The sequence below is a fragment of the Temnothorax longispinosus genome, chromosome 8 (genome assembly GCF_030848805.1).
Source record: "Temnothorax longispinosus isolate EJ_2023e chromosome 8, Tlon_JGU_v1, whole genome shotgun sequence".
NCBI classification, from domain to species: domain Eukaryota; kingdom Metazoa; phylum Arthropoda; class Insecta; order Hymenoptera; family Formicidae; genus Temnothorax; species Temnothorax longispinosus.
The window spans coordinates 603,485-631,088 of NC_092365.1; the positions used below are offsets into that span (position 1 = coordinate 603,485).

General features: G+C 40.1%; 1 protein-coding gene across 4 annotated transcripts in view; it reads right to left on the minus strand.

Annotated features, from left to right (window-relative positions):
* LOC139818116 (SLIT-ROBO Rho GTPase-activating protein 1) overlaps positions 1-27,604 on the minus strand; it is a 60,346-nt gene that overhangs the window by 5,328 nt on the left and 27,414 nt on the right. For 2 of the 4 annotated variants that reach the window (XM_071786637.1, XM_071786638.1), the window contains exons 2-12: positions 11,497-11,680; positions 9,004-9,169; positions 8,232-8,459; positions 4,466-4,594; positions 3,864-4,085; positions 3,319-3,594; positions 2,290-2,885; positions 1,994-2,215; positions 1,740-1,810; positions 1,475-1,655; positions 1,006-1,285 (exon numbers count right to left, since the gene is read on the minus strand). In XM_071786637.1, coding sequence (XP_071642738.1) covers positions 1,006-1,285; positions 1,475-1,655; positions 1,740-1,810; positions 1,994-2,215; positions 2,290-2,885; positions 3,319-3,594; positions 3,864-4,085; positions 4,466-4,594; positions 8,232-8,459; positions 9,004-9,169; positions 11,497-11,680 — 2,555 coding nt within the window. Of the gene's footprint in view, positions 1-1,005; positions 1,286-1,474; positions 1,656-1,739; positions 1,811-1,993; positions 2,216-2,289; positions 2,886-3,318; positions 3,595-3,863; positions 4,086-4,465; positions 4,595-8,231; positions 8,460-9,003; positions 9,170-11,496; positions 11,681-18,410; positions 19,493-22,442; positions 22,577-27,604 lie in introns of those variants that run through there. The other 2 variants (XM_071786640.1, XM_071786639.1) reach the window with 2 other exon arrangements.

Here is a 27,604-nt window from a genome sequence, read left to right on the forward strand (position 1 = left end):
TAGCTTAGTCACACAACTAACAACACTGGCGGCCAGTTTTATCGAACAGTTTTTAGTCCGCGTTTCGCTCTGCGTATATGTGTGCGGCGCGAAACGGCATGGCTTTTCTCGCCAACTAAAGGGCCAAGAGACTAAACGTATATCTGGAAAAACATCAACCATCCCAACCGTTAAAACAATCGTTGACAAAAAAGAAAAAAAACGTAAAGAAAATTAAAACACGCATACGCACACAGTAAAACGGAGGACACAGGCGGCGCACAAGACAAGAACAACCACAAGGCGGCACATGCAGCACAAAATGAATATGTATATTTATATTTTATTTACAAATATATCGTACAAACTCGTATAAAGTCCTATAAAGTACTCGTGTGCTGTTCCGAATTTAAGTTAACTTAAAATAAAACGTCTCTCACGTGAAGTGCCTCTCTCCCACGTCTCGTCGTCTTCCCTAATTCTGCGTCACTGCGTCGATTCTGTCCGCGAAATTTTAGAACACTTATATACCTCGGAATCGCAACAGTAAACGATATTGCGTACATTTCGCGACGACAGCTCGTTGAATTCCCCCCCCGAGTTTATCCAGTCACTAACTTCGTCTTTTTTTCGTAAACTTTTTCGTGGAGAACGGAAACTTTGCACTCAACCATGAGAGAATCGCGCGAATTACATGACGAAGCGATGCGTGGATCCGATATGCAGGTGCAGTGCGAAGGCAAGAGATTTCGTGTTGTCAATCTACATTGTGCATTCTAGACGCGGTTTTGTTTGCTCGAGAATATAATAAAGAAACGAAAAAAAGATATGTTGCAACTCGAGCAGCCATGCACCTGAGTGTGCGTCGTGAAGAGTACGGAGACAATAAAAATCTGCTAGTCGCTAGACGGTGCGTCGGTATGCAACAGTGCGACAATACACGCCAAAAAGCGAAGACGAACACGAAGAGGAGAAGAATCGGGCACAGATTAATCAGGTCAACTACTAAACGGTGGTTTCCAATACCTCTCGACTGATGATCGGCTGCGCCGATGACGAGATGCAGGGCACATTCGTCACTACGGACGCGATAATACCGCTGGCGTTACTATTGTCCGTTATTATGTTCGTCGTGGCGGATGACATATCGGACGCCGCGCCGGACGACCAAGTGCTCGGATTCGCCGACGGGCCCATCAGCGGCGAGTTATTGCTCGACAGCATGCTGTCCGCCGAGCTGGACGCTCTTCTACGCATAGATTCCTCGCTGGACGATTTTAAAAGTTCCTTTTCACGCTCTTCATCCCTGAGAAAAAAGCAGAAAGTACCGACGAAACGATTAGAAACTAATTAAATAATAGATTCGGATTTAAATCATGAACTAACTTAAATAGTTTTACTTAAATAATAATTTGACTGAAATAAAGATACTGACAAATTTTCTGTTAAGCGTAAAATAAAACTTATTATGATTTATTAAAATACTAGTACTAACTTTATCTTGAGCATAATATATTTGTCAGGAATCAGTCCCTCCCTGCCGGCTAGAGCGCCTCGCCACCAATCGTTGCTGACCTGCGTGTACAACGTCAAGGTATCGCCCTTCTTGAAACTCAGTTCTCTTTCAGACCTCGCGTTGAAGTCAAACTGCGCCGTAGCTTCGAGATTCTCTGATTCTAATGGATGGATAAAACAGATAGATTATACTTCATGAAAATATTTTCTAATTCAGCGAGGTCAAATATCTTGGAAAAAATTACCGTCTTCGGACGGGTAAACTTCCGAGTCCATGTCTTCCTGAACTTGTTCCGTCGGCGAATCTCCAACATCCCTAAATTATGAATCATGTCAATAGTCAAACAATAAAAAGGATTCAAGAAATGCCTGAGGATTGATAAAAAAATTGTGATATCTCTTAGATTTTTTTATAAATCCTGTTTATATACTTAATGTTAAGTTGTAACACTTAATATGTGATATTTCATGATGAATATATCAATTTATTTTTACTTACACGTCGTCAGGTTCTCTGCTGATGTATTTTTCATACTGAGTGCCCCCAATATCCTCTGGGAAAATCTCTTCACAGAACGTAATGATGTTCTTGATAAGTTCGTTAACCTGATTCTGATACTGGACCTGATCCTTGTCCTCCGGAACAGGCACCAAGGTCGGGCCGAAGCAGATAGCCAAGTTATACGGATCCATCATGTTCTCGTCCGAGAATTCCGACAAACTGTTTAAGTACAGACCAGGCTTTAAAAATCCGGCGAAACTTCATACACAAATTCTTTGCAGAGCAATACTCACTGATTGAGAAAAGCAAAAAGATATCGCATAACGATCACAGCCGGTCGCGGCAGACTCGCTATCATCTCCTTCATCTTGTTGACAAAGTCTTGCTTCGATTCAAGCTGCGCTAACTCCATCAGATGCTCGAAATAAATAATGGGAAAGAGGGGTTCGCGCAGTTCTCTTAGATAGAGTTTTAGCACCCCGGCGACGCTGTTGATATCCGAAGCGTCAGTGACATCCGCAAGTGGATCTTCGCCACGCTCGAACCACTCGCGGAAGTTGTTGATCTCCACCTGCGAGCCCGACACGCGAAAGATACCCTGATGGTGCAAGCCATATAGATTGATTACGCGGATGCAGCTCTTCATGATCAGTGGTATCTCCTGATTCGTACTCTCCAGGTACTCCTCGAGTGAACCGCCGAACAGCTTTGGCTGGCCGTTCATCTGCAAGCGACCGATCCGCTTGCGACGCGCTTGTTTCTGCTTCGTCGCGGAAATCGACGGATTTGGACTGGCGTTCGATCCATCCAGCAGACTCTGTCGAATGTACTCTTGTTTTGCATCTAACCTGGCTATTCTCGACGTGCCGAGAAGGTACTCCCTGAATTTCTACAAACATCAATGTGAAAGATAATGTAAGTTTTGTAAAACGCATTTTTTTACATCGAAGATAATTCTTATAATTAACGAAATTTACTTGAATATTTATTGTGTTAATGTTAATTTTTTTATTAACGTTAATAATCTTTTTATTAAAAAAAACGTAGAATCTGATTCTTCCAATCTTTAAATATAAATAAGACAAAAGAAATTGGATAATAATCATATAATATAAATGAAGAAAAAAAAACAATTTCTTCTCGGAAAAATAATCACTGAACGCAGATGTGTTTTTATCGGTTATTTTCTACTTGTCTCTTGCTCGCGTGCTTCCTCTATTCTTCGCAAGCTAATGTGACGATCAATAGTCGACGACCGCGCGATCATGTGTCTTTCGTTCGCAGCGGAGGAGAAGGAGATAGAACGCTCTCGTAAAACTTACCGTGAGGTAGAATTCTTCAGTCTCCTGTCTGTCAGCTCGCAACTTGATCTGCAACGTTTCCGGCGGCCTAGACGTAGGTACGGCGTTCTCACCGAAGTATCTCGAGCAATCGTAATCCTTGGCGGTCAACATCTCGAGCAGACTCGCCTCCGCCGTCTCCAGAGTCTTCCACACCTCCTCCGATTCAGTTCGTAGCGACGTCACCCTCTGCTGTAGCTGCTGCAGTCGTTGTTCCATCTCCGAGTGCAGCATCTTTTGCAGTTCGGGTTCGGGCGTCTATCAGGAAAGAAATAGAGCAATAAATCGCAATTTTAGTAGTAACAATGACTACGAAGAAATTCCGATAAAAACCAGAACATTGTTCATAGTTTTCGAAAGTTATTCTCTTTTATTTTCATAGCTGTATTACTAACTGGGTTTTATTAAAATAGAATCATAAATAAATCATAAATAAAATTATCATAATTTATATTGCTGTTTGATTAAAAGGCGATGAAGAAAGGCCGATAAGTTAACAAAGTTCGAAGTAATTCTCTCTCCCGTACCTCATCTCCACGCTGTCCTTGGAACTCAAACTTCTTGGGAATCATGAAGGCCGCGTGATGAGACTCCAGGAATCTCTGCTTATCCGCCCGAGAGTCGAGTGCACCGACGCACGCAGCTAATTGTTCGGCGCCAGATTGCAAGGAACGCTGCCTACCCTCCTCCGCGCTGCAGTGCATTAGCAATGCCCTTGCTATGCAATTGTGAAATCCAAAATCCATGCACTGCGAGGGTAAAAGCAAATGTACACTCATTTTTTATCTATCTTTTGCGCTATGAAATAAATTAGATTACATTAGGTAATAATTGAAGATAGAAATTAAAAACAGTAAATTGTGTCTAACTTTTTCTTTGCGGTCTTTCAATCATCTTTACATTTTTACATTTATTTTATCTTTTCTTAAGATCGTTGTTCTTCACCTTTTAATATTTCATTGGATTTCATAATAATTTATTAAATGACAGAATATAAATTCAATGTATATCGTAACGTTACAATGCAACGAATAAGTGTAACGATTACGGATGCTGGTGAAAGCGCGGCCATTGGTCGCGGGGTCAATGGGGTGCACGTGCGAGCCCGAGATATGGATGAGCAACTTACGTCGATGAGATCGGACAGGTCGTCGACGAAATACTTGTGTATCGTCGTGTTTGAAGCCTCCAGGCACAGGATGTACTCGTTTCTCGCTTTGAGTGCCTTTAGTTTCGCCTCCTGGTACTTGCTCTTCCTCTAAAAAGGGGGATACGTCGGATTAGAGACGATGTTGCGCCTTACCCTAAAGGAGCGGCCGAGCGGCGAGAAACTAAGACCCGCCTAATTAATCTTATTAATCGCCGGCGCCGACCAGCGTATTAATTGACCCCGTCGATTCCCGGGACGAGTTTCCTCGTCTCGCTTTTCTCCCCAAGGATTGTCTACATGTTATCGCTTTTCATATTATCACAATTAAGATCCTTGTTCTACCGAATAAGTCACTTACATGGCTCTCGCGCGTCCTATGCTTTCAATAGTATTTAAATTATATTAATGTAATGGCAATACAATTTTTTTTTTAGAAATTTATTTAACAAAATTTTAATCAATGCAGTAAGATAGTAACTTAATTTTTCACAAATATATACTTTCGTAATAGCAGATATCTCGTAATTTCGTAGAAAAACTATCGATCCTTATATAAGTTTTATAAACAAAATTTGTGTTCTTTTAAAATGCGAGCGATGACATCAACTCCAACGATACTGCGACAATGACGAGTCGGTCTCTTTTTTTTTCCTAGTCGCTTAGCGCCTACACTCTTCTCTCACATCTCGGTATCCCTTTTGCTTCCAGGCCGTTTTAACCATCTGTCTTATCGCACTTATAACCGCGCTGCTCGAGGGGGACCGCTATTTATTTTTCCATCAAGTTGCATGTGCTCGGCAAAAAAGCCCGCTAGCAGGTCGGCCCTAAATCCTCGGTCGACGTCTGCTCGGATTGGAAAGAAGTGGGGAAAAAAAGGAAGGACGCGGAGAGAGATACGCGTTGTACGGATTTCCTAACGTCTCTCACGATTCACTCCGCGGAGTGGATGATATCCTCTCAGTTGTAAGCTGGAGAAACGCTTCGAGTCCCCGGGGACCTTTGACTCATGCCAACAAAACGGTGAAGCATATGGCCCTCGTAGAATGTATGGACGCGAACGCACATTTGTCACAGAATAAAAATATGGACGAGCAAATGCCCTCCTACTTTACTCAAATTTCTCGATCCCACTTACCAGATTAAAAAAAAAGACTTTGAAATTTTAAGTCTTCTCCGATCGTAAAATACCTATTTTTGAAGAATACCTTAAGAGTTTTAATGAGAAAATTTTAGATCTAAAGAATCTTAAAAGTTGAAAAAGTTCCGAGCAAAGGAGTACGAGATTAGTTTGCACAAATTGATATAATTTCACGCTTGCAGTAATAGCTTCATGAGCGTTGCGAATTTATTAATTAGAATAATCAGATGATTGAATAATCGCGCGGAAAGTTTTTGAGAGTTTCCGTCTTGATTTTAATTCCACGGTCGTTATTCGCACGGCAGTCCGGTCGCACTAATCCAACTCTAGAACGCACGAACGAGTTTTCGAAAGACCAGAAAGACGAGATTGCGCTCCGGATTCAAGACGATTATCCGTTCGATTCCGTGAATCGTAACGGCGCGGGAGATAGTCGACGATGGACAAAAAGCGGAACAATTGCTGGACTGATGACGCAGATGCCTAATTCGGACATCCTGCGATTGGCCTGGATATCGTCTAGCCGACGCACTGCCGTTCGCTCGCGTTTCCACCTGCCGCCGAACCTTTTCGTCGATCCGCATTTTATCGGCGATATTTTCGTGCGGCCGTCATTTCCGCCTGATAATGCACATGCAGTAGCGTGTAGCGCGAGGGATGTAAAATACCAACAATCGCGAGGCGAATCAAATCTTTATTGGCATGGAAAGCACACTGGCGTAATAATCTTCGTGTCGATAGCAACCGTAAATCACGCAGTACGCGATAACAGAGCTATTGAGAGGAAGGATACTTCGACAAGAACTACTTCAACGTTGTAATATTCGAAACTATACTTACGCCGAGCGGAAACATTTATTTCGGTGTATCTTTCAAAGTTAAAGTTTCTCAAAGCTGTCTTGCAGACTGTAGTACAGTCGCGGACTTCTCAAAGCTCTTACTTTGTCAATGTCTTAAAAGAGGACTGTAGAAGTCGTTAATTTTTATTATACAATTGTTTTAAAGACTAGTTATTCAGTTTTATACGTTTGCGCACCGACGAAGACGGATCCGACAGTTGATCTTAACGATGTCCTTATTGTTAAATTGTGACAGAGAAAATTAGTGGCGCGACTGTAGAGCTGTAATGAACGCTGAATTTCGCTGCGCTCGTGAAACGAAATTATTAAGACGTAGCAGACGGCACTCCAGCTGTCCTTTCAATTTCCTTTCAATCGCATCGACGAAGGCAAGACACGCGAACTTCCAGCTACGTTCCGCCACGCGAGATACCTCGCTTTAAAGGAGCGCGACGAACAAAGAACACTCGATCTCTCGATTTCCACTAGATAAGCACCAGTTATTGACTTATAAAACTATAATCTCAATATTAACTTTATAATATATAAAATCAATAACCCACAGTTATGTTTCGGTAAATTTATAACATAACATTCACAAAACTACCTCATACGTAAACTCATTACGATTTTTAAGAACCAAATCTAATCTCTTTATGTAAAATATTCATAATTATTTGAAAATTTTTTTGAGACGTTAAATTGTCAAAATTAAATAAGATTTATCGATTGGAAAGAGATATCTTGATTAAAAGTTTCAACAACGTTGTTAAAAGTTTCATTCCTGACTTCCCGGAAGAACCGCGCAATTTCCCGGCATATTTACGAATCATCGCACAACGGGTAAACGTATCGAAGCATTTCCCGCTAATCGACGCGTTGCTTTGACTTCGCGAACAGCTGGTAGACGCGCAACGGCGAAAAAGACGCACGTTAAATCCGTGTGTTCATCATCGTGGAAAGATTTTGCCGCCGTATCGTCGCGATAAATCGCTGCGTCTTTGGTGTAAATTCACTGTCAGTCTTTCGCCAGAAGCGACGACCGTCAGATGCCAGCATCTTGTCAAAACGGCAAAGGGAGTGAAAAGGAAAGTCGCGGATGATCGTCGACGAGCAATCTCTCGACCGACCGTATCTCATAACACGTCGTCATATTGGTGCCAAAATCCGAAGGACGCGCGCAAAATCGCAATATGCCAGATTTATCCATGGCCAGGGTCGCTCTCGAAAAAGGCTCGAAAGAGGCTGAATAAATCACGTGTGATCGAAGCAATGCAATGTCTCTATTCGTTATCGCGAATGATATGAAAAATACGCGCGTGTCAAATTACAGAAATTTAAATATTTTGTTGTAACAAATACCGCTTGCGTGAAATTTTTATCCAGAATTGTCAGAACGTTTGTCAAATTTTGTTGACCCTGCGATACAGATTTATCCAGATTTTAATCATCTTGATAGAGTTTTAATTTCGAGACTCACTATAAATGCGTGAGATATTGAGTATTAAAGATCTCTGTTAACAAAATACGATAAATGGAATCTAAAACGTGCTACGTACAATTTTCCTTCGCCACGCCAGGCCAGGTTGCAATTGTCAACACAATTTGACGCAGGTGAAACGACCAGGGAGAAGAGCTTAACTTTCTTCTAGAAGCCCTCGCGAAGATCAAGCGCCGTAGAGCCGGTTTTTCTATGTCGTTACGAGTGTTCTTGTCGTGTAGAAGCACTCGAAATCGACCTTCGATGTATTCTATTCTACAAACCTACCTTGTTGACTTCCTTTTCAATGAGCTTGTACTTCTTGCTGCGTGCGAGTTTCTCACGGCTGTCCGCGTTCGCCACTTCGAGCTTGTTGCGTTGCTGCTCAGCGACGCGAAGCTTCGTCTCCGCTTGCCTAGACTCGGCCTGGTAAGCCTGATAAGTCTTCATCGTCGTATGCAGCTCGTGTAATACCCGGAGTATCTCCTCGTGCGTCTCGTAGCCGATCTCGCGACACTGCAGCAAGAAACGCCGAAAAGATGTAATCGCGATTAAAAGGATGTAATATACAATGTCTCCGTAATATGAATTTAATTTTAATAGAAATTCAAATGCAATAGAGACGACATTTCTTCTTCCGGAAGAATTTGCGGTTGTACAATAGCGCGTACGTAAAGAAATTTATGAGATATAAATAAAAGCGCTATGTGAGAGGTTTACGAGAATCCAATTACAAAAATAAAAGTCAGGGCGCAATTATAAGAGAACGTGAGAAGCAATGTGTCGAGAAATTCGTCGTGATGGAATCAGCATTCGTATTCATTCAACCAGCACCCGACGTGTATTGGCACTGCCATCAAGCTGTGGCGAAACATCGCGGCGGCGGCGACGGCGACGGCGACGGCGAAGGCGGAATGGAGACATTCGAGGCAATTAATTGGACGAGACAATGGAACAGTCGAACTTCTCACGACACGGCGGCGCGCGACGATGGCAATCGCGCGATCCCGACTAACTGCCTAACGGTATACTGTTGTACCGCGTGGCGTACGACACTCACACGCTTGTAAATTCGCTGCACGTCCTCCATCACCTGATTGAGACGGCCCACGAGGTGGGTGCTGTAGACCTCGGACAGGGCGGCATGGTCCCTACTGAGGGACTTGGTCTCGTTTACGAGCTGCTGCCAGCAGGCGTAGCTGGAGAACAGGGGCCATTGTTCCCGCCTGCGGAAAACGATCGATAAAGAAGATATTAAATCGGCGACGGATGTGTGTTCCGCGCGCGTGTATATCGATGTAATTACACGGCAATTAAATCGGCCGCTAACGAGCCGATAAAGTGTCGCGCTCGCGTCGTCTTGCGGCTCGAACGACGTATCGTTCCGTCCTTACGTTTGCACACGTAATAGCGATCGTTCTGCTTGCTCGTTCATGCATATTGAGTGCGTTATATACACCCTTAGGTTTAAGATAAAATGTTATTTCTTTCATATGTTAAATAAGAAAGCTGCCTAAAATCTCTTTTACAGATCAAAAATTTCTTTGATATTATAGATTGAGTGTCTAAAATTATTTTGATATCACAAACGAATCTCCGAAATCTGTTTGATATAAACGGCATGATAATCCTTCGATACAAGCACCTGAAAAATTATTTTATTATAAACGTTTACAAACGATATTTTTAAAACTGCAAGTGGGCCATTTAAAACGAGGTCGTCCGGTTATCGACCATAAAACCTACTTCACGGTAATTATAGTTCTTGTGAAAGGGTAAACGAATGTGACGACGTAACCCCGGATGCGGCTTCGCAAAGAAGAGGAACTATCGATTCGTGATATCTCCCGGAGCGAAATGAGGGAAACGCGCAGGAGGGAAAGAGAGTGTGTCGACGTGGTTGCGGATTACGTTTTACCCGTGTGTACCATGTGTACCAGTGTACCGCGAGAGAGGCGTCCCTTTTGTGAAACGCTGAATACGGCGCACAAAAGGGGCACCCCGCGTTCAGGGTTGAATGACGAGAAGGAACTGGGGCATGTTTCAAACGCGGGAACGATGCCGCCGGATGGCTGTGCACGCGCGTGTAGGACGCGGGAAAAATGCGAAGCCGTCCGCTTTTCCGTCATTCGTTCGTTCGTTCGTCCGTCCATCGCAAAAGTGGAACGCGGAAAATGTCAATCGCATCAATACTCTACGGAATAAATGCGAGAAATATAAATCGTCACGAGATATATGCAACAGAATTCATAAGTCTACTAACAATGACGTTTATTTATTAATTATGTTGTGACCGATGTAATACGAACAATGCGAAATAGCTTTAATCTGTTATATATATCGAAATAATTTTATATACCACCAAAATTTTCTTTAAAAGGGGAACGAGACCTCTAATTAGAGCTTAATTTTCTTACAATGACAGTGTAAAGAAAATTTGCAATATATGCAATTGCTTTCATATTATAGAATGTCCAAAATCATTTTGTTATTATAAATTAAATATTAAAGATATAAACAGACTATAAAATATTATTTTAATTCTGTAAGTCAAATATCTAAAATAATTTTAATATTGCAAATAGTTTGTCAAATATTATCTGTTTATCCTAGTCGTGCTATTTCTCAAATATTGATTTCTATCTTCCCCAGACATTGACGATTTAATATTGACTCTTAAAAGAAAAATTCCTTGAAAGTATATATATATATATATATATATAATAGAATATTTAAGATCGTTGCTGATTTTAATGTAAAATCGCAGTTCTGCGATAAATATTTAAGGTATCTGGATCGAGCTCTGATCCAATTAATTATGCATTTCATGACCGAAATGTAATCATGCATGATCAAGGTCTACATCGACTACATCTCGAATATAATCTCGAATATAATGCATATTTAATCAAAATTTACGTAATGTAATTGCGAAACAATTCGCGTTGCGCAACGTGATGTAATGTAATAGTGCAAATGTAACGCTGTTATATAGACGCGTGTTATCGTTTCAATTGCGTCGTGCAACACGTAGTGCACGCGCCTGAATTACAGTGAATTAATTAACGCATGTATCTTCATTAATCATTTAACGCTACAATCCACGCAGAATTATTTTCCCTTGTTTTCTCGCCATTTCGCTTTTTGTAAAATTATTCAGCTAACCAAATTTCTGCGTCGTTAATTTAGTTTTATCGTATTCCCGGTAAAAAAGTAAACATAAACATTTAAAACGAATGTGAGTCGTTTTAACTCTTTCGCTAAGCAGCTAATTTTCTTGTGATTAAAATATCAATTAGGTGAATAATAATTTAATAATAAGAGATTATTTTGATATGACGCAAATGCAAAATCGCGTAATCATCTGACGCATTTGCGATCATCTGCACTGTCTCTAAGATAATAAAATTGTATATCTTATTGTTAGCTACACTTTTCTATATGTTCTGATGTATATATTCTTCCTTTTCAATCTAAATGTTTTTTTTATGAAAAATGTAAAAAGATATATATATTAGAAATAGAATAAATAGACATGATATACTTATCGTACTTTTGTTTCTGCTCCTTATGCCTCAACTGTATGCTCCTGGCCATCTTATCGAGGGACTTGCTGTAATCTAGCTCCAGTTCCGCCCTTTTGCGGAAGAAATCCTGGAGCTCGGCCACGAGGGCGACTTGTGCTTCCATCCTCACGTCGAGGCATCTCAGCTGTTCGTTCAGCTGTAGCCGTATATCTGCAAGCAGAGAAAAGGGGGAAGCCCCGTCAGTGCGTGTTCCGATCACGATCGTGCGTTTCGGGTGTCTCAAGATACACGCGAAGACCTGTAAAAGTAATCCCCGGAAATTGGTCGCCGCTGAGCTCGCCAAGTCTTCTGGCAAATAAATTTTTATCTTCTCAAAGTCGAGACTCATATCAGTCTGTTGCTACCTCGAAGGTCATGAATTTCCGGAGGCTACGGGAAAAAGACTTCCGAGTTCTTTCAGGGTCTTCCGGATCGTTTTCGAAACCGATACCCAGGAATTCTCTCATCTCTATCGTAATGCTCGAAGGATCGAATACGGATTTAATAATAAATACTATTATGTATTTAGATGTTGACTTATTGTTAGAAATTAATTGTATAATGAAGTTGTTTTGAGATATGGATTCGGTTTTTAACACCCTCACGTCGAAGTCGTTTTATTCCCTCGACGACGATAACAATGGCAAAGAGGCGGCTGCTGCGCGGAATAATAATGTCTCGGGAATGACGGGTGTCGCGAGGAAGGACTTTGACACGATCGTGTCAGAGACTTCCGACTCTCTTTCTCTCTTTCTCCCCAGTAATCCGTATTCCGTTAATGTTATCCGCAAGACAATGACGAGGAGGAGGAACGACGTGACGTCTCGACTTTGCAAGACGACTAAGCTAAAAATAAACGATGTACGCGACACGAAACGATCTATCGTTTCGTAGACTTTGCCGAGACGAGGAGAGAGAGAGAGATGATCGCGCTCGCGCGCGCGTACTGCGTGATTTATTGTCGCGGCCGTATCTCGTTTCCGTTTCGAAACTTCCTTCGACTCCGATAATAAACGACGGGTGACCGCGGTCGAATACATTGTTCACGTAACCCATCGTCTACGCGAGTGAAAGCAATTTTCATTTCTCCGACATTCTTCATGCACTTATTGTTAGCGCACTCAGAACAAATTGAATCTCTCTCTATCGGAATGTCTAAAAAATCTTAGAAATCAGTTCCTTCAGAATCTTTGATTTTTCCAGATAAAAAAACACCCGAAAATTCCAAGTCGTTTTAGTTTCCCTAAATAGTTGATGCTTTGTCTGTACGACTAAGGCTGCGGTCCACTTAACACTACAAATGCTTCGAAACCTCCTTTTCTCTTTTCTTTCAGTGAAGAAAGAAGGAGAAGAAGAACGCTTCAAAGCGTTTGTAGCATCAAATAGACTCCGCAGCCTAATTGAGAGATTGAATTTATTTCAATTCTCTCAAGTTTTCGGAGAAATAATTCGGACTATTACCATACCGCGCAAATCATTCAATCTAATTATCTAATTTATACTATTACACTTGACAGACGCTCCTAAAACGGAAATACCATTTCGCTGTATATCTGTCTTCGCGTAAGCGTCAATCAATCAACGTAATTGGACGATCGTCGGGATGAGGGAGCAGGAGCCAGAGTGCTGGACTGGTTTTAAGGCACTCTTTCTTTCATCGAACCGTGCAACGATTCGAACGAATCGTTAAAAGAAGAGAGAGAGAAAAAAGGCTCCGGCGATAAACGAGTATGAGCGGCGTACTTCGAATCGAAATGGGCGTTTCTGACAGATCGAGAACATATGTATAATGGTCCCGATCCCGACGTCGATGCCGATGTCGCGTTTTCGGGAATATCGTTGGTTTCCCTGAAAAAAGAAAAACAGAGGAGCCTGGGAGAAACGTCATTCTCGGCCACATGTCAGTTCGTTCCACGTGTTACCAATTATCGGGAGTTCTAAACGGATCGGTTCATCGGCAGCTTAGCCTCGAAACTCACGAATGGACCTTTTATGAGAGACGGCGGCGGCCGACGATAAAATGTTAATTCCGGGAAATACCAAGCGCGGATGAAAAAGACCGCCGCGTTTTTTTGCCATGGCGACCCATGTCTTATAATCGTCACATGTGGCTAACTAGATCAAAAAGTGAGAAAATTTTATTTAAACTTTAACAAAAAAGAATATTCAAAAGTCAATCTTTTATTTTTAAGTTTAATTAAAAGATTGATTTATTTTCTCTTCGTTTTCTATTAAATACATTCATCTGGTTTTTTATATAACGCAGAAAGACACTCCCAATTAAAAATTAAAATTATTTAGTTAATGTTATTTACGTATATGTAAAAAATTATGTATGGTAATAAAATTAATATTTGACAGCTATAACGAATAAAAATTAAAAACAAAATAATTCTGTATTCTGCTCAGTAATTTTCCATATTTTGTGTCTTTGTTTTGCAAAATTTCACATATTTATTTAACGAAGTTTTCCTAATTTTAACGGAACGCTGTAAATTAAAGATCCCGAAGAGTGAAGAAGATTGTCAAGAGACGATTCCAATCTTGACTGTCTCGTTTAAATAATTTTAAAGGAAGGATCGATACTGAAGAAGGAATACCTTCCGATAGTCTCCGCCTATTCTTATTTAAAATTTAACATTATACCACTGTTACCTGCATCGTTAGGTATATTTTATAAATTGTCTGCGAATAATTTTAATTATACATATATAGATTTATATGACAAAAATATTTTAATTAATATTAGAATAGTGATATTGAGCATAAAGAAAGATTACAATAAAAAATAACCATACTTATGATAAAATAATAAAATAATTATACATTATTTTATATAAACTAATTTATTAATATAATAACATTATTATTATAAAGATGTACTAGTTTCATATTTATAATTAATTATTTCTCTTCTGTCTACTTTTTCTTATGTTTCGATCATTATTATTAATAATGGAAAATTTTCACTTCCTCTGATATCCCAAGAGAATAATGAGTTCGAACGAGGGTTTCCTTTCCAAGGGCGAGTTTCGATGCGCTCCCGGACGAAGGTCCTATCGATCTCCTTACTTCCGCGCGCGTGATTCATCCTTCTCGAAAGGACGCGGAGCGATCTTTGACCCCGAAACGTGGACGAGACGCAGACACGCAACCGACACACGATGGAGGTAAATAAACGCATTTTCGAATGCACACAACGGGGGTTTCTATGTACAGGGTACCCTAGAATCACAGGACGGCTCTTTGCCTTTTGGTAGATTCAAAGTTTTTTTTTTCCGGAAAAGATCAAGCATCAAATCAATTAAAAAATAATTGACTGAAAACGAGGAAATCTTCTAGCGAATTGAGAATTCCCCTTTTTAGGAAAGAAAACAGATGGCAAAATTATATTTTGCAATTAATTTCGAGCAAACCTCAACGGGATTTAAATTCGGAGTTTATAAATTACAGAAGATGTATAGTAATTAAAAAATGGAAAGTTACGATAAAATACAAATGTCGCCTGTATATAGATTGGTCAAAGAAACTGCGGCCGAAAGAACATTCGGCGTTTCTGAGACACCCTATATGCAGCACCCCCACTGAGTTAGTCATCTAACGAGCGAGAGGTCGATGTATGCCGCGCATCATCGTGGTCGGATGCATCAACTGACAAGCCGCTAACCAACGAGAGGGGTAACGACGGATCGCCCGAACGGTCGATGGCGTCGATCACAAAAGGAAGGGAAAGGGCATCGCGACGTTCCCGTCGTGTACTTTGAAGACGGAGAATTGTGGCTTACTATGACTAACTAGACCGCGATAGGAGCACTATTAGCGAAATAGGCTGTACGGTGCAGCAGGCCGTTCGTTCCCCTTCAATCCCGTCCTGATCTTTCCTCCTCGAATGATCGATTATGACTACATTATCAGTTGTGATTAATATACGGAATGTCCGACAACACGGAACCTTAATTCTAAATAATAACTTCGGCAATCACATTAATGTAACACATTAGTATATACACATTTATATTGCAATCATACAAATATAGATTAATATTAGTATCAATGTTGTTAAAATTAATTTTAATCGATATCGCGAAAAACGGAAAGTCATAAACATCGAAGCAGTTATTTAAATTTCTATTTTTCTATTCTTTCAATTACACGAATCTACAACGCGTGATTATCGCGTGTAAACAAATAGAAAAATTTTAATTCATAATTCAAATAAAAATTTGTAAAATAAGCATACAAAAAGGTAGTTTTACAAAATAAATTTACAAAAATAATTTTCTAAATGAGATATTGGGCTCTTCAGTCATCAGTGTTAGATTTTCAAATTAATCACGAAAACGCGTGTAACGCGTCTTTTATCTTGCTTAACAAACTTTGTAAAGTCGGTGATGTGAGGTGAAAACTTCGAGAATATCGTCGAAGACGAGAGGAGAATCTCGCACAAAAACGTGTCTATGCTTAAAGAGAAAGAGAGAGAAAGGGAGGCAAGGAGGAAAGAAAGACAGTCGAGAAAGCAGCTGCGCCTAAAAACCACCCACGACAAAGCGCGAACCGGTTGAAGCGCAGCATATTGCACCCCCGCCGCGACCAGAAATACATGTGTGCGTGTGCAACGTTTATCAAGAGAGAGAAAGAGAGACAGAGGGGGGAGGGAGAAGCGAGGTCGAGTCTTTGGGACGATCCTAAAATACATTCAACCACCATTTTATTCTCGAAGACGCCGCGAAGAAACAAGTTTCTTCGCCTTACACACGGTCGGCCTTCGATCGAACAGATTGTTCGAAGAATGGATAATATATCCGAGAGATAAAAAGTAGCGTAATCAATATCGATTAAAACAGCTAAGAAATACATAAATGCACGTGGATATAAAATCTTTTAATAACGTAATATTGTAAAGTATAATAAATAAACTATAAATTAAAAAGGTAATATGTAAGATGTATTTATTATCATATTTATTAAAGTTAGTAGTCGCGCAATAAATTATCTCGACTATAAGAATTTATTTTTAAGATTAATGATCTATAATAGTTATCATCTCTCAGTGTTGATTATGACTTAAATATCAGCAACTTTTATTTTAACGTTCCACATTATAGATCACTAACTGTTTACTTTGACATTTCGTCGCGTTTGATTTTGTGCCGATTGAAATTTTCATCGTTACTTATTAAAGAGAACGCCAATCGAGTAAAAACGGAGAAATTTCTAAGAAACCTGAATTCAATACCGCTTTTACTTACGCGAGTTTTTGCCTGGTAGACACGCGACTGCAGCTCGTCAAAATGATACGCTAGTCGGATCGCATGACGTGCGCGACTCGTACACAAGCAAACCGTAATTTTTTCGCGATCTCATGCATGTACATTGCACATACCGCGCGTGATAAGTGAGGGGCGAACGGCATCGTCAAGGTTGACTCCAGGTGTGCCGCACATAACAGAATCTCTCGCGATGGCATGGCATGGCGCAGCGAGGGAGCGGCGCGGCGCGTCGCGACGAACGCCGGTAATCTCGCGAGCCGCGATTTGCGAGTTGCGATTTAATAATTGCCTCATCGTCGCGCGAGGACCCGTTACAGAGCGGTGCATACGGTACACACGTGCGAGGAAACATAACTGTACGATGTATATCGGGCAGCTGGACGCGATCCTTCCTACAATGTTACGGCTATCGGGCGAATCTCCTCGCGATGCATCACGAAAGTGACTTGCGCCGTTACTTATCGCACGGAACGCGAGTATATCGCTGTCAAACGCCTTCTCATCTTTCCTATATTTAATTATGATATCGATAGATACATGGTTGTTTCTGTAATATGCATTTTTCAATTTAACGTAGACTTGATTTAGTGTAATATATTTTCTATTTTGGATCTATGTGTGTCAAAAAAGAAAGACAAATGTAGCGTAAAGTTTTAACTAAAGAATGTATTCCCGTAATTTAATTGTAGACTAATTTATAATATTTATTTCCTAAAATAATGAAGAATTTAAAGCACAAATCTAGTTTACATAAAGATTTTTAATAGAACTTTATTTAATTTTGTATTTTTTTTCCATATTGGAAAGTTTACTTCGCTAGCACGTTCGGTGTTACACATGCTACAAAGTAGATAGAATCTAAAATGTAGTCAATATGCAAATTTCTCTCTCTCCCTCTCTTTCTTTCTCTCTACGCTCTCTCAAAATATTCGACATGACGAAGCATCGAAGATTCCCTGACTGCCTTCATCTACTTGAATATGTAACATTCGTCGATGCTTCGGCACGGACAGTTCTGTTTGTAAATATATACTTGCTTTCATTGCCGAACGTGTCGCGATAAATATCTGACATTAGTCATGCGTTTCATGTTGCCTTTGTTTCCAGAACACATATTTCCGTCGAGGCATGGTTTAAAAAATCGATAACATAATAAAACGGCAAGAAACTGACTTGTTAGAAAAAGAACAATTGCATTATTCATTCCGTTGTAAATAAAGTTAGCTCTGACAAATTATCACGCGCTTTCAAAATGTCTAAGTAATAGTAAAAATAACGAACAAAAACGTACTAGATTCTCGCCGGAGTAAGATGCCAAAGAATTTGATGGATAGGAAACATCGCGACAAGGAATACAATTCTACGATTCGCTGGACTCTCTACGAAATGGCCGGAAACGATTTATAGATACAAAGTACGAAACCTCGTGTTCTAAACCTTCGTATTCACCGTCTTTCTTGATCCCGCCCCGTTCAACATCAGAACATCACAGTTGCAGAAGCCCTCTTATCAATCATTGGCGATTCCCCTTTCTTGTGAGCTACCCCCTATATTCACGCAGAGAGAGAGGACGAGGTCGACCCTCACATCTTCCTTACCGCCCACACACGATCGCTGGATATTCCATTTACCTTTTGTCCAAGCCTCCCACTCGTGGCGTCCGGGCAGTTTGAACATTCTCCCTTCGCGTTATTTATTATCGGGCTAGAAGTCGGCACGCTTGTCGTTGTCGTCGTCGTCGTTGTAGTTCCTCGTTCACCCACGTTCACCAGTTCACTACTCGTGGACGTCACGACGACGACGGGGCTCCTCGTGTCACTGTCTCTCGCGCGTGCACACGCGCCGCGACGCGCACGCTAAGCACGCACATGCACTCACACACGTATACCCTTCTGCCGTACGCGATGTATTCCTCGTGACCGCCCGGTATATGTATACGTATATCACGCGAGCTTTTCCTCCGGAACGTACAGTGGCTTTCTAAACGTGCGACGATTAGCTCTCATCTGAAGAATACTTTAGGATGAATCTTAACACGCTTGTGCTGCGACTGATACGATGACGTCGATGACGGAATAAGGAAAGAGGCGTTACGCGTAGTTATTGAACGTATTACATCAATAAAAATGTTTGTTTTCAATGTGACAGCATAGTTATGTCATTAGAATGCGACACTTCAGATTCTTCACTTTGTCAGCGCGACTTAAGATTCCTTATTGTCCATTCTTTTGAGTCGCGATTCGTGGAATGCCCATTAGAAATCAATCCACTTCTTATTTACGATTTTATTAAGCAAATTGGATTTGTCACACGTGTGTGTTGTATTCCTATTTATATTTTCTCTAAATATTTTTTTACAATGTCTAATAATAATCATCAACAGCGTTACATAATTCCAAACTTATACATTCAGATTAGGGATTAAAAATATCTGAAAGCATTGATATACTCGACTTTTATAAAACATAAAAACTTTTAATAAAAGCTTTTACTTTTATAATATAAAAACATTGAACGGATCGATCTATATTGTTGCAATATTCTAGGTAAATCCGAATATACAACCGTGGATTGCACTGACCTTGTCAATTGATGCATACCGCGTGCGCGAGTGAGAATTAATAAATACACGGAAAGAAAGACAAATAATTTACAGTTAGCTCTGTCAATATAACACGAGATGTTCGTGCTCTCAAGAGAGCAAAGATGATCCACGCTGTTTTACGACTCCCGTTACTTCTCTCAAACCCCCGCGGGTCGCTCCGGAAGAAAGTCGATCGATTGGCGCAAACGAACGTTTCTTGGCAGACGGAGGAACTGGGACGTCGCTTCTGGAAAATCAAGTTTCTAGATCCCGTCGATCTCGATCCTGGATTTATCGCGATAATTAATCGTTTCCGAACATTGCTCCGCAAAGAATGAAATAAATGTAAGAAATGAGATGAATCTAGAAAACAAATTTATGCCAATATTTATATTTCTAATATATTTCGGAAATTAGATTAATAAACGAATGAAACAAATATTTCATGTAAAATATCAGGGAATAAAAGATCATAGGGAAAGCAGAGACGCTTATGACAGAATGTTTTTTTTGTTACACAAGTCGTGATAGGTCGATAGATAAATTCGACGCCTGTCGAATATTTCGTTTGAAAAAGAGAGGGGAAGTGCTTGTAATCCGATCCGTTGGTTCAACGGAACGAACGAGAGTGGCTTCGATAAAACGATCGCGGTAATATCGAGTGGCCGAGTGAGAGAGACCGCCATTTATCGTTTATGTCCGGTGAAAGAACTCTGTTGATACAACGCGCTATAGTTCCGCTTAAGTGATTGTTATCGGGGTTTAACACACGTCGTTCGTATATATCTGGTCCGAAGAGGCACGTCGTGCAGGCTGCACTCGATAATGTCGCGCAACTATTTTTATCATCGCACTCCTTCGCTTCGCACACACCTAATCGACCCCGTATAATCAGTTAGATCACTCCAGTTACGTGATTGAATATTTATGAGAGCGCGCGGCGACACGATTGCCCGGTGAATTGATAATTTAAAGACTAAAACGATGCGTGTGAACTTTCGAACGGCCGGTCATAGATTCTGAATACTATCGTCTTTATAGCCTATTATTATCGGCTAAAATGAATTCAATGGCCGAGTAACGACGGTCGTAAAATCATTTGGAAGACCTACTGACCGAGCACCCCGCAATCGATCGCGAGGATGAAAAATTCAACGATAAAAAGTAAATTTTATACGAATTTCGCAAAATTGCTATTTCATTCCTCCGATACGAAACGACGAGATTCAATTGGATGAGATTTACGTGATATGTTTAAAGAAATAAAAGAGGAAAAAATTTAGTATCCGTATATAGCACGATAGATTGATTTAAATCGTACGCTTGAACTACATTCGCCAATATTTAAACCGATCGACGTTTAACAAATAATTATCTTATTTGTATCGAAATTTTTGGAAAAACTGCATTACAAAAAAAAAATACAGATTTGAGTCAAACAAAATTAAAAACACATCTTTAAGAAACCACATATGTATAACATCTTAAATTAAATTTTGTTTCAAGTATTGATAATTATATACCAGTACATCGTACTGCGGATAGAATACACCTAATTCAGGTACAAGAATAATAAACACATTTTTTTCGTACAGGTTTTCACGTAGTTGTCGATCGGAGCTGCGAATTGTTCGGCCGCTCGAGCGAGCGAGCGAGCGAGTGAAGGCAGGAAGAGGGAATAATTTCGCATTCCGACGGGAAGGGCGACACGCCTTCTACCCATTATTTGATTACATCGCGCATCGCATTCTCGACATCCGTTAATTACTACCAACGCTAAAAATCAGAACCGGACAATGCATCAATATCTGATCGATGAGACCGCCGTTTGCTCAATCAATTCCCTTCGCTATTTTGGCTTCGCTTACATTATACCGCATAAAAAAAAATAAATAAAATTCGTACGACTTTGATGTCGGACAAATTATTCAGGACAAAAGAATAGTTCTGTGTCTTCAAGGTAAAGCCAATTAAGACACGTGATAGTAAAATCGTTCGGCCTCGTGCTTCTCAACGAACATCTTCATCTGTCGAGAGGATATAATATAGCTAATCAGCACAGCAGAGTTATGAAATCACACGTTCACGATCAATTACCATTGAAATATTACTTGACGTTCACCAGACCGATCGACGGCGATCGAGATCGATTTTTCCGCGTTGATACACGGATATCGAGCCGTGATTTCTCGGTTCCGCAGCTATTATTCGCAAACGATTTCCACTGATGTATAAAGTGAGACTAAAACGTTCTCCAGATTGCGTCTGTTCGCCGAGAAAATCGGGCACGATCACGATCGATCTCTTAGCGATGGTGGCCGCAGGTGTTAAGCGGCGGCGTCGATTACGCGAAATAGCCGGTACGAAACGATCACCGTTACTGACGATTGCGAGAAGGAGAGACTCGATACGGGTCGGGGTTCCCGATCGGGGAGTATCGATATAGTATAGTGAGGCCGCGTTGTAATCGTTTCACGCTCACGCCAATCAATTCTTCTGTAATAATAGTTTATTATATATTCCTTAATCTTGTGTTATGTTTAGAATGCCGCCGATTTCTATTTCATTAATATGAATGTTGAAAATAAAAATCTCGGCGTTCTCGTGATTATTTTTGGATTATTTCTGACTGACGGTAAATAAAATAATTTTATTTTTTTTTACAATAATTTTATATCAGACGTCTATATTATATATATATATATATATATATATACACGTTTTAATAGAAATAGATTTTTGCATATATGACAGTTTAATTAATCTCTTCTAATGTATTTAATCCTGATTTAGTGAACGCTCGAAAGATCAGAATCAACAAACTTAATCATTCTTCACATTATTTACGCAGACTTCGACATTTCATTCGTTTATCCATCAGCTTTGAAAAATTCACTCCCTACTACGTCCTATATTTCACATCTCACAGACAGTATTTTACTAATCTCATTCTCCAAATTAACTCTCATGACCAACTCCCTCTCAAAGCTTGATTAATTGACCAGACTAATTTCGCCAACTACACACGCATCCACACATACACGTACACACTTTTCCGATTCTTATTCGCGATTCTCACAAAACAACTGTAGATATCCGCTGGATTATAATGGGCAGCGCGGAAATCGCTGTTTCGCGATTTCGACGAGAGCGAGATTTTGCGCGCGAGCGAAGCAGCCTGCGCTCAGGACTCGGCCGCATAAACTGGCCTATAAGGACAGGCAGTGACTGCTTTGACCGTCGTTAAATTAACCACAATTACCACCGTCCCCGGGGCCCACACACGCTCTTTCTCTCTCGTTCTCTCTGTCTCTCTCCCCCTCTCTCTCTCTCGCGCGCACACACGAGAAGTGTGCAGTCGGGCAGGCGCGAGCGGAAAACAGGCACGGCGAGATGTCCCGAAGGGCCCCGTCCTTGACATTGCCCTCGTGGTCATGCGCCATACGATTTTTCCCAGTAAATCAACGTAACAGAGACCGTTAGTTCGCATCGAGAGCTGGTTTTCAAGAATAAAAAAGTACGATAAGCACGCCTAGAAGATAACTCGGAATGTTATATTTTCTAGAGAAGGCAACGCTGAGATAATTGACTTTTTGTTTCGAGAAGAAATAGAATGCAGCTTGCGAACGTTCCTGTATGAGCTACCGTGATAATGAGTAATCAATAACTGATGCTGAGGCGCGACGAAGCGAAACTGCAGATACTTCGATGATAATAATAACGACAGAGTCGTTTGTCGGATAGGGATGCGGCGTAAACTGGATAAAGCTGCACGTTCAAGGGCTCAGAATCCTAAAAATAAAATTTCCAGGTATAACGACTTTAATTGCTTTCGCTTTGCACAGATTGACGCGAGTGATTCCCTCAGGAGTTGCGTAAAATATTATTCGTAAATTGTAAATTTTATCTTTTATCAGCCTAGATTAGCGATCATGTCCATATGGTGTATGAAAAAATAATCGGGAAATTCGGCGAGCGCGAAACAGAAAAATAATGATCACGGATGACGAAGCCGTTGGAAATACACATCACACTGAAAATATGATATTATTGGGATAATACGCGCGTGAAACTTATGCGTCGATTGACTTACAGGCAGAACGACGCAAATTAAATTTTCGTGGAAAAGTGATGACAATGACGATACGGATGGGTGGAATAAACGCTCAAACGAGTGGACGTTGTACGAACCGCGAAAATTAGATTTGAACTGTGCCGAATAATTAAGTTTATATGCGCCGCATATTCCACGTCATTGTACGTGCTCGTGACCGTGACAAATTCCGAGTACGATGAATGTGGCGCCTAAGCGCGTAATTTCTCCGACTGCAGTCTGTCCCTTTCTCGTTGTTACGTACATTGATGATTAACACATAATGTTTACTCAAAGATCCTGTCGTTACCGAACTTCCCACGCTTAATTAAATCGCAAGACTTCTTAAATTTGCACAAATTAAAATAGTAATATCTGCATCAGATTAAAATAATTCACAACATGATTTATGACGATTATAATTAAAATACCTTGTTTCACATTATTAAATTATAATCATTATTATTTATTAATCTCTATTATCTTTATATTTTCTACGTTCCGACCTAAAGTCGAAAACGTTTCAATGTGTTAAAAAGTTGTCTTCTATCTGTATCTGATTCTACATAAATATTCATTCATCACGAGCGCCAGTTGTGAATAATTCGCATATGACGCATATGACGTTACACTTTATAAAGTCTCGTCATATATATCCCACGTTAAAAAGTCTTTTTGAGTTAACGTTTCAAGAGGTTTCAATTTTACTTTCTCAAATACGTTTTCCGCGAATTTTTATCTATATATGCTACTAAACTACTGAAAGTGTCTGCATCGTGAAACAGCTCCCGCGTAATGCACTTTGCGATGCATGTTTCCGGTGCAGCCCACGCGTCCTTCAAAAAAGGCTTACGAAGTTCAGCTTCTTTGTGAATTATTGAAAGGGGCAGCAAGTGCAGGTCTCACCGGATGCGATCGCCGTTCTCTTTTTTAAATATCAAATCGATACTTTCACACAAGAATAACTACCTAAAGATATTTTCGCTATAAAATTAAATTTGCATTTTTATATTTATTCAAAGCAAATGCGTTGGACAAATCTCTCTCTCTCTCTCTCTCTCTCTCTCTCTCTCTCTTTCTATCTTTATCGACTTTCTTATTCCTGCACGAATTGAAGAAAAGCGCCAAGTGGTTATTGCGTCGAGAACGACTTGCCTTTCGTTATCTTAACTCTAATTCTCTCGCTCGAATAACTGTGTCAAGTTATGTATGTGTGTGTGTATATATACAAATGCGGCCAGAGTGCAACCAGCACAATGGCAGGTCGAAGGATGGTTCGACGGCCTCTGAATAAGTTTAATAAAGGTCACCGATAGTATCGGTCGCGCTTTGTTGCGCAGTCGTTGCGTTAGACGATTTATTCGAAAATCTTGTGGTTGCGGTTAAAGCTTAAAAAATCTGATTTTTTACATGGTATATGTTACACAGAGTCATATCAGAGTCATATTATTAAGAAAATGATATGCCATGCAAAAATATTACAACTGAAATATTGTAAACCAAAATAAAAATAGTAAATAACTAACAAGATTAATATGTGAGAAGTTGTAAAAGTCATCAAGATTCTTATCGTTATTTCCTTAATAAAATCGAGAAGCTAACAAGAGAAACAGATTCTAAGTCGAAAAATTCTTTTATAGGCTTAACGAACAATTTGTATGCAATATAGAATTATGAATCGAGATGTACATGGAAGCGAAATACCAAACGCAAATGACGGTCGTTGTTTCCCATCGTTCAAAAAAAGAATCCGTTTCAATCGCCGTTCGCTTCTTCTGGCTCGTTGATTTCCCAATAAGCTCGGCATCGAGTTCCTTTTCCTCTAATTGCATCATGCTCGCGATAGTAATTTACCGTTTTAACGATGTGAAGGGAAGCTGCAGCGAAGCGAGCGCGCGAAGCTGACGATAACGCGCGGCATAAAACAGCTGTTTAATTTGTCATGAGCTCATATACGTTCCTTGACGCGCGCATGCCACGTATAATTACGGTAATCTCACGCGCAAAAACTCATCAACGACGAGTTTGTTTTAGTTTCGATATGGGGTAAAAATTGCGGATAACTGTCCAACTGCCGAGATGCGATTTTAAGGCAAGCTGTTATTAATACAAATTAATCTTTATTAATTTTGCGCCTCAATTGACTCATTTACGTCATGAAACGTCAAGAATGTCGTAATACCAGTATTTATCACAATGCATACTTTAAAGGCATAATGTTTTACATGACAATTACGTGCTAGAATGTCTACTAATGGAAAATCCTAGTGTTTATTTCACGGGCTAGAAAATAATCGCGTTTGCAAGAGTTCGCGTGTGATAAATGAGAAACGGACAACAGCCGGGTTGATAATAATGCATTGATAGAGTATTGTACATGCCGCGTTCGTCTTATCACCCGTGCACGTGAACGAAAGATGTTACGCGAACGATCTCGAGTTCAACTTCCGCTCGTCTTTTATGTTTCTATCACATAATTTTACTCTCACGAGTGTATTATATGCACTATATTCTAGTGCGATTTTAGATACAAAAGTACAAAAAAAGAATAAAGAAAGATACTTCAAGATTTAGAGATCACGGGAACAATCTGACAAGGATTTTAAGAAACTGTAGTTAATTAAAAAAATTAATATGCTCTTTCCCCTAATTATCAACGTCGAATATTTGAAATTGGAAAAAAAATTACATGAAGTTTATTCTTGCTAAAAGCAAGAAGCTCTCATTAATTATGCGCAAGCGAATCTTTTAGCGAAAGCCATTTTCAATACGAAATAATTCAATAATTGAATTGCTAACTTTAGAACGTAATCCCTCCAAGATCAATGTTGCTATTCATAAAAAAGGATTAAAAATTAAATCTGACATATATTCGATATTTCTGGGACAGAGTTCCCCCCAAAACGAGTGACCCGATAATACATCTCGGCCTAAATTTCTCACACAGACAAGACCGACGAAGTTCACTCTCAAGATTTGATAAATCGAAAATAACGTATTGTTAGATTTCTAAGGAAGCCCAAGAAAGTTACAACGAGCGACGAGCAGTTATAGGCCATTGAAAAGATCACGGATACGCTTCTACGAGCTGACACAGTTTCGCTGCCAGCGCTAATTACCGATCTACGGATTACTCGTAACGCAATACCGAGGGCGACATTCGCGCGCCTTAATAATCCTGCAACGTGGAATTATTATGCATTACGATTCGTATACATTCTTCGCGAGGAGGAAGAGAGAGAGGAGAGTTACGCAAGAATGCAACGCGTATCCATTGTTACAATCGCAACGACAGCTTTAAATCGAGTCGGCCGGACCGACAACGAATGCAAGGAATGCGGGAGGAGGAAGGCGAAACTTCGCGCGCGAGTTGTTGCTTGTCAGGGTGAAGAACGCGATCGCGTTTCTAACCGATGTTGATGGGAGAGATTCATCTTGGACCGCGTGTCTGTTACGAGACGAGATGAGTCGAGATGTTCATTACGCTTCTGGATCCGGCTAATGTTATTACTCTCATTAGGCTCAAGTTTCGTGCGCGATACTGTCGATGGAATTAACTGTCGGAATTAAGAATTAATTGGAGAAACTGATCCTCTCTCCGCTCTCCTCCCCTTCTCTCTCTCTCTCTCTCTCTCTCTCTCTCTCTCTCTCTCTCTCTCTCTCTCTCTCTCTCTCTATCTCATGTGCTTATTTCTTTCGTCTCAAATTGCGAAGAACAATTCTCATCAAATGGAGTTCGAAAGAAGCTCTCACTGATGCTATATTCTTGCTGATAGTGAATAAGTTTCCTATACAAACACGTATAACATTATACGCTGAAATTAGAACTTAATCGCATTAATTAACAGCAAAATAATGTCTATTTAATTAAAACAAAGTTATTCTTGATAAAAACCACTTTGGCTCATGACATTTACGTTTAATTTAATCAGAATTTTTTAAAACGTAATTGCAAGGCGCATTCGGAGAATTAAATTCTATAGAACTAAAATTAGATCATAATTATGGTAAAGCAATTTTAATCCACGGAAGGTAATTGAAAAAATGATTTTTTCGAGCAAAACGAGATTTCTCAATTATGCCGGATAAAGATCGTTCTTCGACTCGCATTCGTGATGATCTCGCGTCCAGCTGTAACGCAATTATTA